Source organism: Artemia sp. Qi Xiang Cuo, chromosome 12 (genome assembly GCF_049724085.1).
Source record: "Artemia sp. Qi Xiang Cuo chromosome 12, ASM4972408v1, whole genome shotgun sequence".
NCBI classification, from domain to species: Eukaryota; Metazoa; Arthropoda; class Branchiopoda; order Anostraca; family Artemiidae; genus Artemia; species Artemia sp. Qi Xiang Cuo.
In genome coordinates this window covers 45,828,429-45,846,230 of record NC_142805.1, presented here as the reverse complement: position 1 = coordinate 45,846,230, position 17,802 = coordinate 45,828,429, and the positions used below count along the sequence as shown (strand labels likewise).

General features: G+C 37.8%; 1 protein-coding gene across 2 annotated transcripts in view; it reads right to left on the bottom strand.

Annotated features, from left to right (window-relative positions):
• Positions 1 to 3,663: 3,663 nt before the first annotated feature.
• Positions 3,664 to 17,802, bottom strand: part of LOC148946181 (uncharacterized) — a 72,237-nt gene continuing 58,098 nt past the window's right edge. Inside the window, exons 12-14 of one of the 2 annotated variants that reach the window (XM_089098258.1) lie at positions 15,923 to 16,071; positions 7,052 to 7,790; positions 3,664 to 4,234 (exon numbers count right to left, since the gene is read on the bottom strand). In XM_089098258.1, coding sequence (XP_088954384.1) covers positions 3,957 to 4,234; positions 7,052 to 7,790; positions 15,923 to 16,071 — 1,166 coding nt within the window. In that variant the 3' untranslated portion in view covers positions 3,664 to 3,956. The remainder of the gene's footprint in view (positions 4,235 to 7,051; positions 7,791 to 15,922; positions 16,072 to 17,802) is intronic. The other variant, XM_089098259.1, reaches the window with a different exon arrangement.

The window sequence follows — 17,802 nt, the reverse complement described above, 5'->3', positions numbered from 1 at the left end:
ATGTGCAAACATTTTGGGTCTCAATGAACCAAATCTCCCGAGAAGATGCAAAGTTCCCAGTCGTTTTGATTGAAGCGCTGCTCATTACCATTCGTCTAAGCTTGAAGATACTTATCGCAAAGTTTTCTATGAAGCTATCGATTGCGTTGTGATGGGCTTGACTACAAGATTTGAACCAAGCCAAACAATTCAACATCTGTCTAAAGTAGAAGAGTTCGTCATAGGTCTATCTGACGTTTCGTACGTGCAAAACTTCTATAAAGACGATTTTGAGGACTACGCCCAGTTGCAGCTCCACCCAGACATACTCCTTGATCAAGCTAAAGCGAACAAAAAGGAGATCCAGAAATTTGATGCTGTTCAGTTTTCTGAAAGAAAATGATTCCCTTGCCAAAGTTGCTCACCAGATGGTGAAGTTAATTAGGATACTGTTGTGTATGCCAGCTTCAAACTGTACCTCGGAAAGATCGTTTTCAGACATCCGAAGGCTAAAAACATATCTACGGTCAACCATGTCCCAGGAAAGACTGAATCATTTAGCTGTTTTTTCAGTGCACAGGGAAGTCCTAGAAAGCGTAGACTTCAACAAACTCACAGACGATTTTATCAAGCAAGCTCAAGCTCGGATGAATACGTTTTTACTATCCCATTAGATGTAGCACGCGTTAGAACTTTGAAATGAAGGAACTCTTTGTATTCGACCGACCCGTAACATTGGTGAGTACCAATTATTCACGGCTTAAAGTCGAGGGGAAATTGCGGCACCTTGGGACAGGTTCAGTCTAAACAGAAATATTTCGCAAATTAACGGCGAGATTCTATTCATATAGTAATTTTAATCTTATGCTAAAAGTATCTAGCTATTATCAGAAGAAGCCCAAAGAAGCAAAACAACATTTTTTCTTTACCTCATCTCCGATAAAAAAAAAAAAAAAAAAAAAAATTCCAAGCTTCTAACCCGAAACTCTGTTGTGAATTTAAGAGGCTTACGAGATAAAACTACATGTCAAAATACACGTCCTATCTGACCCACATCTCCCCTAAAGCAAACACAGCTTTTATGTTGCTTTGTTTTTGGTGCAAGGATCCCCCCCCCCCGGAGAAATCGAAATTCTGCGCCTATGTATAGGACATAACTGGGTAAAAATAAAACATGTCGTTATCTAATCCATCCTTGCTGTACTTTCAACTTAACGCCGCATTCGATAACTAAAAGTAAAAACATTAAAACAGTGGTATAGAATTACAAACGGATCATATGAAAGTCTCTGAAAAAATTAAATTCTGTAGTAGAATTCGAAACACTACATTTGGTTCTGAATTCTCCCAATTTCACGAATTTCCTGACCTTTAGAAACCTGGCCGACTTAATAATGATGTATGTCACAACTTTTGGCCTTAAAATAGAGTTTCAGCATGCTTACTGAAGCACATTCTTGCACAAGTCAAGAATGTAGTTAGTTCTTATTCCATCGCCTGCAGTTTTTCGGACTTAGTTGTTCAGAGTTCACTTTTTTCTTGCAAAATTTGTCTTGACTTTTCTAAAAATAAAAGTTTTACAGTTTGAAAAGATACTTTTTTGACGCCAAAATGTTTTGCATGACAATTCTCTGACTTGGTTCCGTTGGAAACACCAATAATTAAATAAGGGATAATATTATCAAAACAGATTCTATTTTTCGCCAATTAAAATAGTCCAGATTTCGCAAGAAAGCTTGAAACTTTTGTCCTTTTAAAAGGGCAATTGAAAATTGAAATTGGGATTTAGGAGAAACTCATTTCTCTACTTCCAAAATGCATTTAATTCGAGTCTATGATCAAAAAATGTCCACGTGTTCTCTTGGTGCTTCAATAGTTTTCCAAGCAGACGTGTTATAGACCCTTCCACAAATTCTAGTTTGTAACTGATGGATGCTTTCAAGAAGAAGCAAAAAAGAAGTTCCTTCACAGAGCATTTGACAGCCCACCTAGTAATTTTACTAATGAGAAGAAATGTTTTATCTTTGCCCCCCCTCCCCTACCGCAGAGGTTGCAGCAAATGCAGACCATGAAAAGGCACAGCTATGAGCCTATCTCTTACTTCCCACCAAGTTTGGTTGGGATTGAATGTCTTCTTCTTCTTATGGAAGTGCTTATGGTAAGGATTAAGGATCCCTCTTCCTCCGTATCATAGGTAGAATCAACCGTATAATCCGAAAAATATATAAACACGACTTTCACTGGTTTAGTTGAGATATAACAATACTTCCAATTATTATTCTGATGACATTGATTTGAGGACCCATGTTTTCCTCTCCCATAGATTTCACATTGAGCCCTGACCCCAAAAGGCATAAGTAAGACAATAGCCAGACTTTCGTTAAGATCCGGCAGTTTAGGCAATCCACCCCCCCCCCCCCTCAAAGAAAAGGTTATTTTATGTACGAAGTCCCAAAAGGTAGAACTAGGACAGTTACTCTCGCCTCTCAGTCAGTTTGGTTAAGTCCTGACAACCCGCTCTAGTATAAGTTCTGGTAAGAAGAATTTAGGGCTCCCCTCTTTCCGCAAAATGTCAAAACAGGTTCCGACCACAAGTAAAAATGAGGGCAGTTACTCTTAATTTCAAACAATTTTGGCTTATTTTTTATAGCCGCTTCTGCTAGTTTTCCTGATCACCAGATTTCGGAAGCCTCTCCTCAACAAATATCTGGTCCCCAAAAGGCATAATCGACTCTAATTGTCCACAATTTCGTTTAGATCCAAAAGCCCCTTCTGATGTCAAAGAGAATTTACGGACCCGTATAACAAATAATAACTATAAACTCTCAACCGAGATTCGACCATTATCTCTCGAAAATATGATCAAAAGAATTGAGGGAGATAATGGATTGTGTTTGGCCACCAAAAAGTCTAACTAAGACACTTCTTGCTTACCGCAAAGGTTCATTGAGGTCCGATAACTCCTTCAGGCAGATATAGTTATGACAAAACCTTAGGGAACTCGCCTCCTCACAGGTATTGGATCATACAGGAAAGTACAAATAGGACGCTTATGCTTACCTTCCACCAGGATTGGTGGGGGCTCGACAACCTTTTCTGTTAGTTGTCCTGATAAAGATCACAAATAAACGAAAGCAAATGTGTTGCATTTTCGTAAAATTATTGCAAAAAGATGGAAACTTGTGATAGTGTTCAATTATAACAAAATTTTTGAAAAGAATAATCTTACAAAAAAGAAGTAACTGACTTTATCTTGGATAAGTCTCACTGAAATATTTGGCTTTGTGGATTAGGCTATTAAGTACAAATCAAGGAGACGTTGGACCTTTGTGTAGGCTGCCATCGTCGTCACAGAGAATGGATTTTGTTTATTAATTTGAACGATCAAAAATCACCGTGGATGCTAAAAAAGAAACGCTATTTGACAAAAAGAAAACTACAGAATGAGAAACTTACAGAATAATATAATTAGGATCCATAGAATAAGTGAAATGGCCAAATTGGCTTCAGAATATTCTCCTCAATATTCGGTTTTTATATCGAATTCTGAGATACCAGGAGTACACTTATTAGGAATTATTTTGCGTATTTTTCATGCACAAGCTCCATAATTGGTAGGCCTACTACTCCTATTTTATTCGTATGGAAAACTGTTCTAGATTTTTATTTAAAAAAAAAAAAAATATCACTTTATTGTCTAATAGAAAGGGGATTTATTTTACATGACTATTTCTAATATACAAGACTACTAATGTAAAAAAAAAAGAAAAAATTCAAACAATTACAAATTGAGGCTACGACTAGCCTCAATTTTCAGTCATAATCAATTATATGTATCTTCAGAATATGAGCTTACATATCAAAAAAACATCGTGTTCTACAATCAAGAAATGGGCTTAACAATTCTTTATATGAATAAACATTTTCGATTAATCCAACAGTTTTGCATTCTTTTTTCTATGCATTTAGAATCTATTCTAAGTACGAGAAAGATTTTCAGCGGGAACAAAACCATTGCTGATAACCTCGGTTGACAGATTGCCCTCAGAGTGGATCAGTTCAGGCCTGATTGACATATCAGTATAATCTTCAACTTCATCACAATGGGTCTCAGGCAGCACGGCAACATAACAATCTTGCGGCATTATTGATTCGTCCCCGTTTGGTCCTGGAGCAATTGCAAATTGAGGTTGCAATTCATTATCTTGTCTTTTATTTTCTTTGTCAGTGAGAAGGTGTAGAGTGTATTCGTTTCCTAAAAGTAGACAATTAGCTTACTTACAATGAAGAACAGAAGAAAGACAAAACATTGGAAAAAGTTTCATATATTTTCTTACTATTTAAATTAATGCTTATTAATAGAAACACATACCAAAGCAAATTGAACACTTTCAACTCGAGTAATTAGTATTTATTAATACCTAAAATAATGTAGGGTCAAAGTTATTAATATATGTCAATCGTGTTATTAATAGATTCTACGTCACTGCAGCTATTATCATAATTTTTATTTTTATAAATGCTATATAATAATGGTGTTTACGCTCAACATAGTAGTGGATTTTCAGGGTCTACTAAAGGCAGAAACAATTAGTTTATCAGGAGTTTTTTTCAAATCCTTATTTCTGAACATTTTGATCAAAACCAAAACTGTTACTGGGGAGTGAGCAATAGTATTCAATAATCATTATTTGGGGATAAATCTCCCATATCTTCCATGCTTTTGCTTCCAGCATGTTCACCAAATAAATACAAGCTCAAAAAGAGGCTTGTAAGTATACTCAATTACTGTCTACCCATTAACTTTTATCTTCAAATAGATACTGGATCCGTTTAGGAAATTTATTGTAAAGAAAGTGGGGTTAATTAGGCAGACATCTTTTAGTAGCAGAGAGGGCAGCTTGTGTGGATATGATTAGGTTTCAGGAGCAGATCTTCTTTGTGGATATGAATAGCCAATATCAGTAATTGCATAATTTAACTTAAATAAATACGCGGGTGGCTGGAGATGTGTTTCAAGATGAAGAGCAAACATACACAATTTTAACAATCCATTATATGACCACACACGGTAAAGAAGCTTGATTAGGAGCAATATGTTACGAGCAGGCATGTACACAGGATTTTCTTTTGGGGGGGGGGATAGGTAAAGAAGATTATTTGATAATCAGGATAAGAAACGCCCATAAACTGGAAACTTTTAAGTTTTTAAGGAGGGGGGGAGTACCGCTAAGATGACTTGCCACTTATGGAGAATTAGGTCCTTTCGACTGCAATTAAATATCGATAAGTTCGTTGGCACATCGCAGTGAAGTTACGATGGCCAACTGTTATCATAAAACAGTATTCCGATATGGCAATCAACATCGACGATCAAATGGAAAGTATAGAATATGAAATGCCTAATTCCGTACACAAGCCTATCACAAGGAAACAAAAACTAAAGAAGTCCGAAAAATAGACCGATACCGATTATTTCTTGGGGCGCCTCCGATTAAATTACTTGGGTGCCCTTGGCCAATCAAAACAGTCCAATCCGCCACCAAGAGCATTTTAGCCACGACTTTGGGGACAATGATCAACAAGGCAAAGCTAATTTTGCTATCAATGGTACATTTGTGGATTTAAATTACATTGATTCAGCAACTTTTATTGTGAAATTTCACAATTTTATGATGGATAGTTTCACCTTTTCTTTCTTAGCATTAACAACAATTATCGGATTTAATACACTAGTTTATACTCCAAAATTATAGAAATATTTGTTTTATTGAGAATACTCAAAGACATAAATCTTGAAACATAGGAACCTTTTACTCGCAATGCGTACAGCAAAATGGCATTTTAGCCTACGAATGCCATTCCTAGTGATTCTTCATGCTCTAACGATATCTAATGTTTGTTTTTAGCAGTAGCTTTTCTTGCCGTCTTGCTTGGTCTTTTCTGTAATGTCCTTATTCTTTTGATATTCAGAAAAGGTAACTTGCATTTGTTCTGGAACGGAAACGTTGCTTTTTTGCAGAAACCGTTCAAAAACTTGTGAATGAGATGGTCTTCTCAGAAAAAAAAGTCCAATAGAAACGCAACTTTAGTAGGTTTATGTTTTTACTGGTTTTCTCTGGTCAATCCATTTTGGACGATATATTTTGTGATTTTTTCCCTAGCTGGAATCCTTTTTCTATTATTAGTATGTTTTTCTTTTAATAAGAAAAATATGCCTCTAATGATTTTGTTTCTCAATCTTAATTAATTGATACATTCCAGAATTCTATTATCGTGTCCCATAATCAACTATTGGTACTGGTGCGTTATATGGTCACTTTTATATATTTTACAAGGAAACCAGTCACGAAAAACCCGCCAGACGGGTTAATTGCAAGAGACCGCTATCGAGAAATGCAATGCAAAGTGTGTTTTTCATTGCCTTTACGATATTTAAACTGTTGTTTTTTGGGGTTTAGGGGGAGGAAAAAGGTACCTAAGTTAGGTTAGGTTACGTATTTAATATATGCTATGTTTTACCCCCTTCCCCCCAATGTGCAAATAAGTAGCCCAAATTTGTTTCTAAACTTATATATTCATCCTATTTTATTTTATTTTATTAGCATTAACCAAACTTGACTTTTTAGATGTGACTATATAATGCACCAGTATTCAACTATTTGTTACATTCACAAAAAAAGAAGCAAATTACAAAACAACCAAAAGGTTCCTCCGAAATGAGATAAGGAGGTACATCCTCCTCCCCCCCCCCTCCCCATAAAAACGGTACAAAAGATATTTTCGCGCGGAAAATGTGAAATTTTAACCTCAGAATACATTTTTTCGTAATTCTAACTTTTACCTCCTGTCCCCTCCAAATGATCAGACCTATGTGCATCCATGATTGTATGATCTGGAAATATAACCTCAGGAAATATGGTTGCATTCATCGGTGCAAATGCCTCCACAAGAAAAAATCCCAATTTATGGCGAACATTTAATTAGACGGGATCGTTCGGACCAATCAGATAATGGGAAGGATAATTTTGTAGCTCCTATCTGTGCACCTGCAGTGTTTCTTTGTACTTACCGTGTCCGTTTTGATGAGCTGGTACGTCAACTGTGTATTGACTCAAATTCATAGGCATTGCATTGTAATCACTAGCTGTATGATGACCCAAGTTAAATTTGTACGGTTGTGCATTTGCGTCTTTATCTGAAATAGCAACTAATTCACCTGGAACTGCAGCAACAGAACTACCAGGCTCTGAAATAGTCTCCAAACTATATGTCTCCAGTTGATTTAATGACTTTTCAGCTCTAAGGGGCTGATAATGATCAGATTCTAAATGAGACAAGCATCTTTCTTGAAATATAGAATCACTTTGCATGTCATGTGATAAAGGTTGAGTAGAATCGATACTGTGAAATGCTAGATGGAGGGAGTAATCTGCAAAATCACTAAATTCAGCACCACAACTGCATTTTCTTGGATACGAACAGTCTTTAGTGTGGGCATTGAAAGTGGCATATGAATAAAAGGCAGCTCCACAATATTTGCACTTAATGTCTGGCGTTCTATGCACATAATTCTTCATATGCTTTAAATAGGAGCTTTTATGACGAAAAGTTCTGCTGCATATTTCACAAAAATAGTCTCTGCCAATGCCGTGCCTCGCCGTATGACGCTCAAGGTCACTCAGCTTCTTGAACGAGGAATTACAAACAGAGCAAATATTTTTCTTCTCACTAGCTAGCGGTAGAGAAAATTGGAGCTGAGCTGGCACAGAGGCAATTTCTTGCTGAGGGATGGATGGTATTTCTACAGTCTGAAAAATAATTCAATGTAATTAGAAAGTGACAAGTATGTAAGAAGTATGTCAGATTAACAGTAATTCTAATTGGTTTTCAAGGAGCATTAACATGTAATGAATAAAAAGCTGCTTAAACTGGGTATTGGCTGATATCAGTTTCAAGAGGAGAGCCTGGAAAGAGAGCAGCCAATTGCCGGTGTTTTAACATATGTCTGATCCATGACAGAACTAAGAAAGCTCAAAAGAAGTTAAATTTCAATTTCTTCTATAGGTGTTTATCTGGATATGACCTTCGATTTACAGGTAGCAGGCTCACTTTTATTTTTTATAGAATAGTTAAGACTACCAGGCCAGGATTTACTAATAGGCCAACTAGGCCCGGACCTAGGGGCGCAGAAAATTATCACAGAGTGATTTTTTTTCTTAACAAAAACTGGATTGCTGTGATTTATCGTCAAGTGCCAGATGCACTCCACCGCCGCGCTGCCTATTCACAGAACAGTGATTTTAAAACGACACAGGAATTCCGTGGACCCTTATAAACTGTTAGATGTTTCCCAAGAATGGCAGCTGAGAATTCAGAATCACTCCTCTCTTTCATTACTTTTGGCTACTCAGTTGCATTCTGTTCAGCGCTTCCACTATCCCCCGAATGTTCGGGGATTTCCCCGAAAATCATATAAACTGTTAGATGTTTCCCAAGAATGGCAGCTGAGAATTCAGAATCACTCCTCTCTTTCATTACTTTTGGCTACTCAGTTGCATTCTGTTCAGCGCTTCCACTATCCCCCGAATGTTCGGGGATTTCCCCGAAAATCATATAAACTGTTAGATGTTTCCCAAGACTGGCAGCTGAGAATTCAGAATCAGTCCTCTCGTTCATTACTTTTGGCTACTCAGTTGCATTCTGTTCAGCGCTTCCACTATCCCCCGAATGTTCGGGGATTTCCCCGAAAATCATATAAACTGTTAGATGTTTCCCAAGAATGGCAGCTGAGAATTCAGAATCACTCCTCTCTTTCATTACTTTTGGCTACTCAGTTGCATTCTGTTCAGCGCTTCCACTATCCCCCCAATGTTCGGGGATTTCCCCGAAAATAATATAAACTGTTAGATGTTTCCCAAGAATGGCAGCTGAGAATTCAGAATCACTCCTCTCTTTCATTACTTTTGGCTACTCAGTTGCATTCTGTTCAGCGCTTCCACTATCCCCCCAATGTTCGGGGATTTCCCCGAAAATCATATAAACTGTTAGATGTTTCCCAAGAATGGCAGCTGAGAATTCAGAATCACTCCTCTCTTTCATGACTTTTGGCTACTCAGTTGCATTCTGTTCAGCGCTTCCACTATCCCCCGAATGTTCGGGGATTTCCCCGAAAATCAGATAAACTGTTAGATGTTTCCCAAGAATGGCAGCTGAGAATTCAGAATCACTCCTCTCTTTCATTACTTTTGGCTACTCAGTTGCATTCTGTTCAGCGCTTCCACTATCCCCCGAATGTTCGGGGATTTCCCCGAAAATCATATAAACTGTTAGAGGTTTCCCAAGAATGGCAGCTGAGAAGTCAGAATCACTCCTCTCTTTCATTACTTTTGGCTACTCAGGTGCATTCTCTTCAGCGCGTCCACTCGCCACCGCATGTTCGGGGATTTCCCCGAAAATCATATAAACTGTTAGATGTTTCCCAAGAATGGCAGCTGAGAATTCAGAATCACTCCTCTCTTTCATTACTTTTGGCTACTCAGTTGCATTCTGTTCAGCGCTTCCACTATCCCCCCAATGTTCGGGGATTTCCCCGAAAATCATATAAACTGTTAGATGTTTCCCAAGAATGGCAGCTGAGAATTCAGAATCACTCCTCTCTTTCATTACTTTTGTCTACTCAGTTGCATTCTGTTCAGCGCTTCCACTATCCCCCGAATGTTCGGGGATTTCCCCGAAAATCATATAAACTGTTAGATGTTTCCCAAGAATGGCAGCTGAGAATTCAGAATCACTCCTCTCTTTCATTACTTTTGGCTACTCAGTTGCATTCTGTTCAGCGCTTCCACTATCCCCCCAATGTTCGGGGATTTCCCCGAAAATCATATAAACTGTTAGATGTTTCCCAAGAATGGCAGCTGAGAATTCAGAATCACTCCTCTCTTTCATTACTTTTGGCTACTCAGTTGCATTCTGTTCAGCGCTTCCACTATCCCCCCAATGTTCGGGGATTTCCCCGAAAATCATATAAACTGGTAGATGTTTCCCAAGAATGGCAGCTGAGAATTCAGAATCACTCCTCTCTTTCATTACTTTTGGCTACTCAGTTGCATTCTGTTCAGCGCTTCCACTATCCCCCCAATGTTCGGGGATTTCCCCGAAAATCATATAAACTGTTAGATGTTTCCCAAGAATGGCAGCTGAGAATTCAGAATCACTCCTCTCTTTCATTACTTTTGGCTACTCAGTTGCATTCTGTTCAGCGCTTCCACTATCCCCCCAATGTTCGGGGATTTCCCCGAATATCATATAAACTGTTAGATGTTTCCCAAGAATGGCAGCTGAGAATTCAGAATCACTCCTCTCTTTCATTACTTTTGGCTACTCAGTTGCATTCTGTTCAGCGCTTCCACTATCCCCCCAATGTTCGGGGATTTCCCCGAAAATCATATAAACTGTTAGATGTGTCCCAAGACTGGCAGCTGAGAATTCAGAATCACTCCTCTCTTTCATTACTTTTGGCTACTCAGTTGCATTCTGTTCAGCGCTTCCCCTATCCCCCCAATGTTCGGGGATTTCCCCGAAAATCATATAAACTGTTAGATGTTTCCCAAGAATGGCAGCTGAGAATTCAGAATCACTCCTCTCTTTCATTACTTTTGGCTACTCAGTTGCATTCTGTTCAGCGCTTCCACTATCCCCCGAATGTTCGGGGATTTCCCCGAAAATCATATAAACTGTTAGATGTTTCCCAAGAATGGCAGCTGAGAATTCAGAATCACTCCTCTCTTTCATTACTTTTGGCTACTCAGTTGCATTCTGTTCAGCGCTTCCACTATCCCCCCAATGTTCGGGGATTTCCCCGAAAATCATATAAACTGTTAGATGTTTCCCAAGAATTGCAGCTGAGAATTCAGAATCACTCCTCTCTTTCATTACTTTTGGCTACTCAGTTGCATTCTGTTCAGCGCTTCCACTATCCCCCCAATGTTCGGGGATTTCCCCGAAAATCATATAAACTGTTAGATGTTTCCCAAGAATGGCAGCTGAGAATTCAGAATCACTCCTCTCTTTCATTACTTTTGGCTACTCAGTTGCATTCTGTTCAGCGCTTCCACTATCCCCCGAATGTTCGGGGATTTCCCCGAAAATCATATAAACTGTTAGATGTTTCCCAAGAATGGCAGCTGAGAATTCAGAATCACTCCTCTCTTTCATTACTGTTGGCTACTCAGTTGCATTCTGTTCAGCGCTTCCACTATCCCCCCAAGGTTCGGGGATTTCCCCGAAAATCATATAATCTGTTAGATGTTTCCCAAGAATGGCAGCTGAGAATTCAGAATCACTCCTCTCTTTCATTACTTTTGGCTACTCAGTTGCATTCTGTTCAGCGCTTCCACTATCCCCCCAATGTTCGGGGATTTCCCCGAAAATCATATAAACTGTTAGATGTTTCCCAAGAATGGCAGCTGAGAATTCAGAATCACTCCTCTCTTTCATTACTTTTGGCTTCTCAGTTGCATTCTGTTCAGCGCTTCCACTATCCCCCCAATGTTCGGGGATTTCCCCGAAAATCATATAAACTGGTAGATGTTTCCCAAGAATGGCAGCTGAGAATTCAGAATCACTCCTCTCTTTCATTACTTTTGGCTACTCAGTTGCATTCTGTTCAGCGCTTCCACTATCCCCCGAATGTTCGGGGATTTCCCCGAAAATCATATAAACTGTTAGATGTTTCCCAAGAATGGCAGCTGAGAATTCAGAATCACTCCTCTCTTTCATTACTTTTGGCTACTCAGTTGCATTCTGTTCAGCGCTTCCACTATCCCCCGAATGTTCGGGGATTTCCCCGAAAATCATATAAACTGTTAGATGTTTCCAAAGAATGGCAGCTGAGAATTCAGAATCACTCCTCTCTTTCATTACTTTTGGCTACTCAGTGGCATTCTGTTCAGCGCTTCCACTATCCCCCCAATGTTCGGGGATTTCCCCGAAAATCATATAAACTGTTAGATGTTTCCCAAGAATGGCAGCTGAGAATTCAGAATCACTCCTCTCTTTCATTACTTTTGGCTACTCAGTTGCATTCTGTTCAGCGCTTCCACTATCCCCCGAATGTTCGGGGATTTCCCCGAAAATCATATAAACTGTTAGATGTTTCCCAAGAATGGCAGCTGAGAATTCAGAATCACTCCTCTCTTTCATTACTTTTGGCTACTCAGTTGCATTCTGTTCAGCGCTTCCACTATCCCCCGAATGTTCGGGGATTTCCCCGAAAATCATATAAACTGTTAGATGTTTCCCAAGAATGGCAGCTGAGAATTCAGAATCACTCCTCTCTTTCAGTACTTTTGGCTACTCCGTTGCATTCTGTTCAGCGCTTCCACTATCCCCCCAATGTTCGGGGATTTCCCCGAAAATCATATAAACTGTTAGATGTTTCCCAAGAATGGCAGCTGAGAATTCAGAATCACTCCTCTCTTTCATTACTTTTGGCTACTCAGTTGCATTCTGTTCAGCGCTTCCACTATCCCCCCACTGTTCGGGGATTTCCCCGAAAATCATATAAACTGTTAGATGTTTCCCAAGAATGGCAGCTGAGAATTCAGAATCACTCCTCTCTTTCATTACTTTTGGCTACTCAGTTGCATTCTGTTCAGCGCTTCCACTATCCCCCCAATGTTCGGGGATTTCCCCGAAAATCTCGCAAAAACGGAGCGGTAAGAACGCTTGGGCAAAGAAGGCCAAAGGTTTAAATCCGGCCCTAAAAGTTACGTTAGTGTTTGAAAAATAGGTCAGCTAAAAAAAACAAACATAAGAAAAACTAATGTTTCTATTTGTGCTTTTATAACTAACTTTGTTATTTTTTTGGTAATGCTAGGTGGCATTGGTTGTACATGTTCTTAGGAACAAAATTAGTTTCCCCTCTTATCAGTTTCTCATACTGTTTGGGTTTCGATCATGAAATCTTAGAAAGGGAATTACGTTTCGTGTCAGAAACAGGGTTATAAAGTTATAAGCGTACAAAAATTAGTGGTTTCAATGTTTATTAGAACAAAATTAAGACTAAATTAAACTTGATACGTAAGTACAACAAGTAATTGCTTACTAATTAATAAAATTATATCTACTTGTTAGACGCTGATCAGGACTACCAGATATTTATGTGCCTCAAAAACTTGAGCTCGAAGATATACTTACAGTTGGAGCAGATTTGAATTAGAATTTTGTTAACTACCACAAGTGCTAATGTAGAGAAATATGTTGGCTACTACACCTAATAGTGCAGAGCATCTTGAGTCAGTTGAATTGTGTTTGAGAATAAGCATTTTTTAAAAACTGATTCCAGCAATTCAATTGTAGCTAAACTCCAAAACAGTAAAAAAAAAAAATTGCTATAAGAAATCTACTTTCGGGTATAGAATCCGGTTTGTCAGAGAAGAAATATCCTTTGGATTAAGATTATTTTAACTTGATACATCCCGTAGATATACCCCAATTTGGTGTATATCCCTTTGAACACTTCTATTTTTAAGTTTTTGGTTTTTTACTTCTTGTTTGCTAAAAATAAAGAGAAAGAGAGCTAGAGAGAGAAAGAGGGGGAGAGAGAGAAAGAGAGAGACAGAGAAGAGAGACAGAGACAAATTCCACACCATTATGGAAAATGCGCTCGGCGTACTTTCGAATTTAAGAAATCAAGAAGACACTAGCTAAACTACAACAAATTGATCCTACCCAGAATGTCCTAGATCCTAAAACAAAAATCAGTACATCAAACCAACGAAACGCTCTGACTAGTTAAACGCCAAAGAAGGAAAAATATATTCATAGGCTATAAAAAAAAAGAAAAAGAAAATATAGCAAAAGCCCCTACGGTTTTCACCGTGACATGAAGCGGAACCAAAGGCTGCGCAGTTTTCCAAGACCTCAAAACCAAATGAGGGAGTTCGAAAAAAATTACAAAGAAAAACAGAACAATATGACATTACTTGTGATAATTTGAAATCCAAGTTGAACAAAATTTATACAACACAACTTGTGCAAACTAATGGAATCAAACATAGGTCTTTATGAAGACAGAATTCACACGATGAAAGGGCATATGAAGTAAACATTCAGCGCAAGTCACAAGATTCAGCAGCACAACTGGATTTGAAAAAGAGGCCGTTTCAAGTAATTGAATTGAAACTAGATTCACAATCAGTAACAATAATTTTCTGCAAAATCTGTGTTATTTATCACAGATAAAATCACTTGTTCATAAAAAATTCTTCTTGTGTCTTAATGTTTTCTCTGCTAGTTTTTGGTATGTTATTTTACTGCCGTTTACGGTTTTTTTCTTTCAATGTAAGACGTCAACTTTGCAATCCTTCAATAGGTATGATTTAGCTTCATCCATCACTGCGTTTTTGAAATTTGCTTTAAAATTCTTTTTGGATTGTGCATTTGGTACAAGTTTCGGCTGTAGGCTTGTCGCAAAATCGCGTGTTTGATGGAGTTTCCTTGACTATTAACAAGGCACTACCTATAGGCATGTCAAGTTATAATAGACTACAGACAGCTTGTGTTCTGACGTCGTTACACTTTTTCTTTCATACCACCAGCCAAGGCCGTACCCAGAGGGGGGATTCGGGGGGTTTGAACCCCCCCCCCCCCGAAATGTTTGTTTGACTTTTAAAAATGTAACAAAATAGGACATAAATACATTTTGTATGTATTTTTTGAGTTTTTTTTTGTGTAAACCCCCCATTGAAAAAAAATCTTTGAGTAAAACCCAATCCGAAAAAAAATCCTGGGTACGGCCTTGCCAACAGGTTCCCAATTAGGTTGGAGCATATTGACAGAGGAGCGAAACCGGTTGCTTCGATCTGAATATCTAATCCGATTTGCTTCTAGCATTTATTTTGTCATTCCTATTAGATGAATGGCGGCTAATTACCTATTCGTGAACTGTAAGGTGTTTCTATACTATATGGGACCTATTCAGGTAATACATCTGTGATATTGTCAAATCTTCTTGGGAGACAATGGGGCCATTCAAATAAATTTTCTTCTCTTGACCCAAACTACATCAAAATATGGCAGAATCTTACAATAAATTCCCGTTCGTTTTTTTCCAGGCCGAAAACCCTTTTTAATTACAATGTTTTCTGTCCTCTGTAATTATCATTAAAACTTAGTGGTTCTTCATTTTTATTATGATTTAATTACGCTAAATGACCATTTGAAACTAACACAATCAAACAATTAGAGTTTACATAATTAATAATTAACTGACTGTCTAATTGGCAATTAGACTCTTTTTTCTACTTTTTGTCCACGGCTAATTTCGATATAAAAATTTGGAAAGTCAAATTATATAAAAAATAAAGGGAAGATTGGAGATTCCGTTAAATCAGGGAGCCTCTTGCCTCCTTCATAGGTACTAAAAATGTTGCGAAAATTAACAAATAAACCATACCTTTCTCACAACTCCAGGCACGTCAAAATAGCATGATTTTTAGCCGGTGCTTTGCATACTTTCATCGCCAAGTTTTACGAAGCTATTGAACCCTCACTAGATGGGATCAACACATACTTTGATGACCCCCCCCCCCAGAAGACAGTTCCAGATAGATTTGCAGTATGAAACAGGGTCAAGCATTATAGACACTAGATAAACATCTATTTTATTCATGACCTCATTCACTGTGACGAGTGACTCATTTACTTGATGGGGAAAAATATACTAGTTTTCCCAAACAGAAGACAGACTTATATCTCCAGACAGGAACAAAAGAAATTATTTGCTTTGTAGACTAAGAGGTATAAAGGTACGAAATATGGTATGAGCTCTTGTAGGGTCATAGATGCACAAGTTAAAATGAAAGGGTTAAAATCTACTAAAGAGAAATAAAGCGAAATACTCACAATCTACTAAAGAGAAATAAAGCGAAATACTCACAACAACCGTAGGTCCCGGTTCTTCTTCTGCAGCATGAACTGTTAAAAAATGTTGAGAAAAGCCTTGGTAGTCCCTAAATGCTTGTTCACAACAAGTAAAAACCTCAGGTCCTTCTTTATGTTGCTCTTGTAGATGTTTCTTAAAGTCACCTAAATTAGTAAATTTGAAATCAAATTGAAAACCAAAGCAAAATAATAGTAATAAAAGAAAGTTACATGAATATGCGCGCGAATATGTTACTGATTTCAGTACGCAAAGCTGATATTACAGGTAGGGGACATATGATTATATATAGACTAATATATATATATATATATATGTATATATATATATATATATATATATATATATATATATATATATATATATATATATATATATATATATATATATATATATATATATATATATATATATATATATATACATATATATATATATATATATATATATATATATATATATATATATACATATACGTATATATATATATATATATATATATATATATATATATATATATATATATATATATATTAAGACCGTATCTAGGGAGGCTTGGAGGGGGGGGAAATGTTTTTCTGACTCGTAAAAACGTAACAAAAATGTATATAAACATTTGTTATGAGTTTTTTTAACCCCGCCCCCCGAAAAAAAAATCCTGGATACGGCCCTGATATTAAAGTTGGGTTAGATTATGTAAGTTTAGATTAGGTTAAATTTGGTTCTAAATATCAGAAATGGGTTGTAAACCTAACTTAAGCTAACCTAAACCAACCTGACCTCGGCTAACCAAATCTAACCTAATTTGTCATAATCAAACCTTGCATTCAATTGGAAAATTGACTGGCAACGCTGACTAAATCCAAGGAGAGAAAAAAAGGTATTTTTGAATATATATATATATATATATATATATATATATATATATATATATATATATATATATATATATATATATATATATATATATATATATATATATACATATCTATACGAGGGACGTTCAATAAGTTCGTAGAGCGGAACACTTAGAAATGAAGAAATAAGGTCTAACCCTGCATGCATGCTTATCTAGGTAAATGATATTCACAGCCTGAAAACTGTTCATTTTGCTTTGTTCTTTCAGATATAAGAAGACTCCAAAGTCATTGCATCACTGTAGAAATGGATTTGTCACTGATCGAGTACAGAGCAGTGATCAAATTCCTTGTCAAAGAAGGTTCTTCGGCTAAATAAATCACAGATCGGTTGGCCAAGGTGTACCAGCAAGATGCTCCCAAGTATTCCACGGTCGCCAAATGGGCCGCAGAGTTCAAGCGGGGCCGTCAATCCCTGGAAGACGACCCAAGGTCCGGTCAATCTTTGGAAGTGACGACCCCGGAGGTCATCCGGCGTGTGGAAGACCTTGTCATAGCTGATCGTCGTTTAAAGGTCAAAGAAGTTGCAACCGAAGTTGGCATTTCCGAAGGGAGCGTTTTCAACATTATTCACGACCATCTTCGTCTTTCCAAAGTGTCCGCCAGTTGGGTGCCTTAAAATCGTCAATTGCAAGATCGACAGCAGCAGATGCAGCTCAGTTCACAACTTCTCAAGCTCTACAGGCGAGACCCAGTAGACTTCTATTTGTGACCTGTAACTGGAGACAAGACATGGGTACACCACTGGGACCCTGAGAGCAAGATCACCTCCAAGCAGTGGAAACACAGTGACTCGCCGCCTCCAAGGAAGTTTCGGACCCAGTCCTTTGCAGGCAAGGTCATGACATCAGTCTTTTGGAATTCGATGCTAATCGACTACTTGCCCAGAAGGTCTACCATCACTGGTGCCTATTACTCGGATCGGATGGTTAAGTTGCGTCAGGCAATCAAGACTAAGAG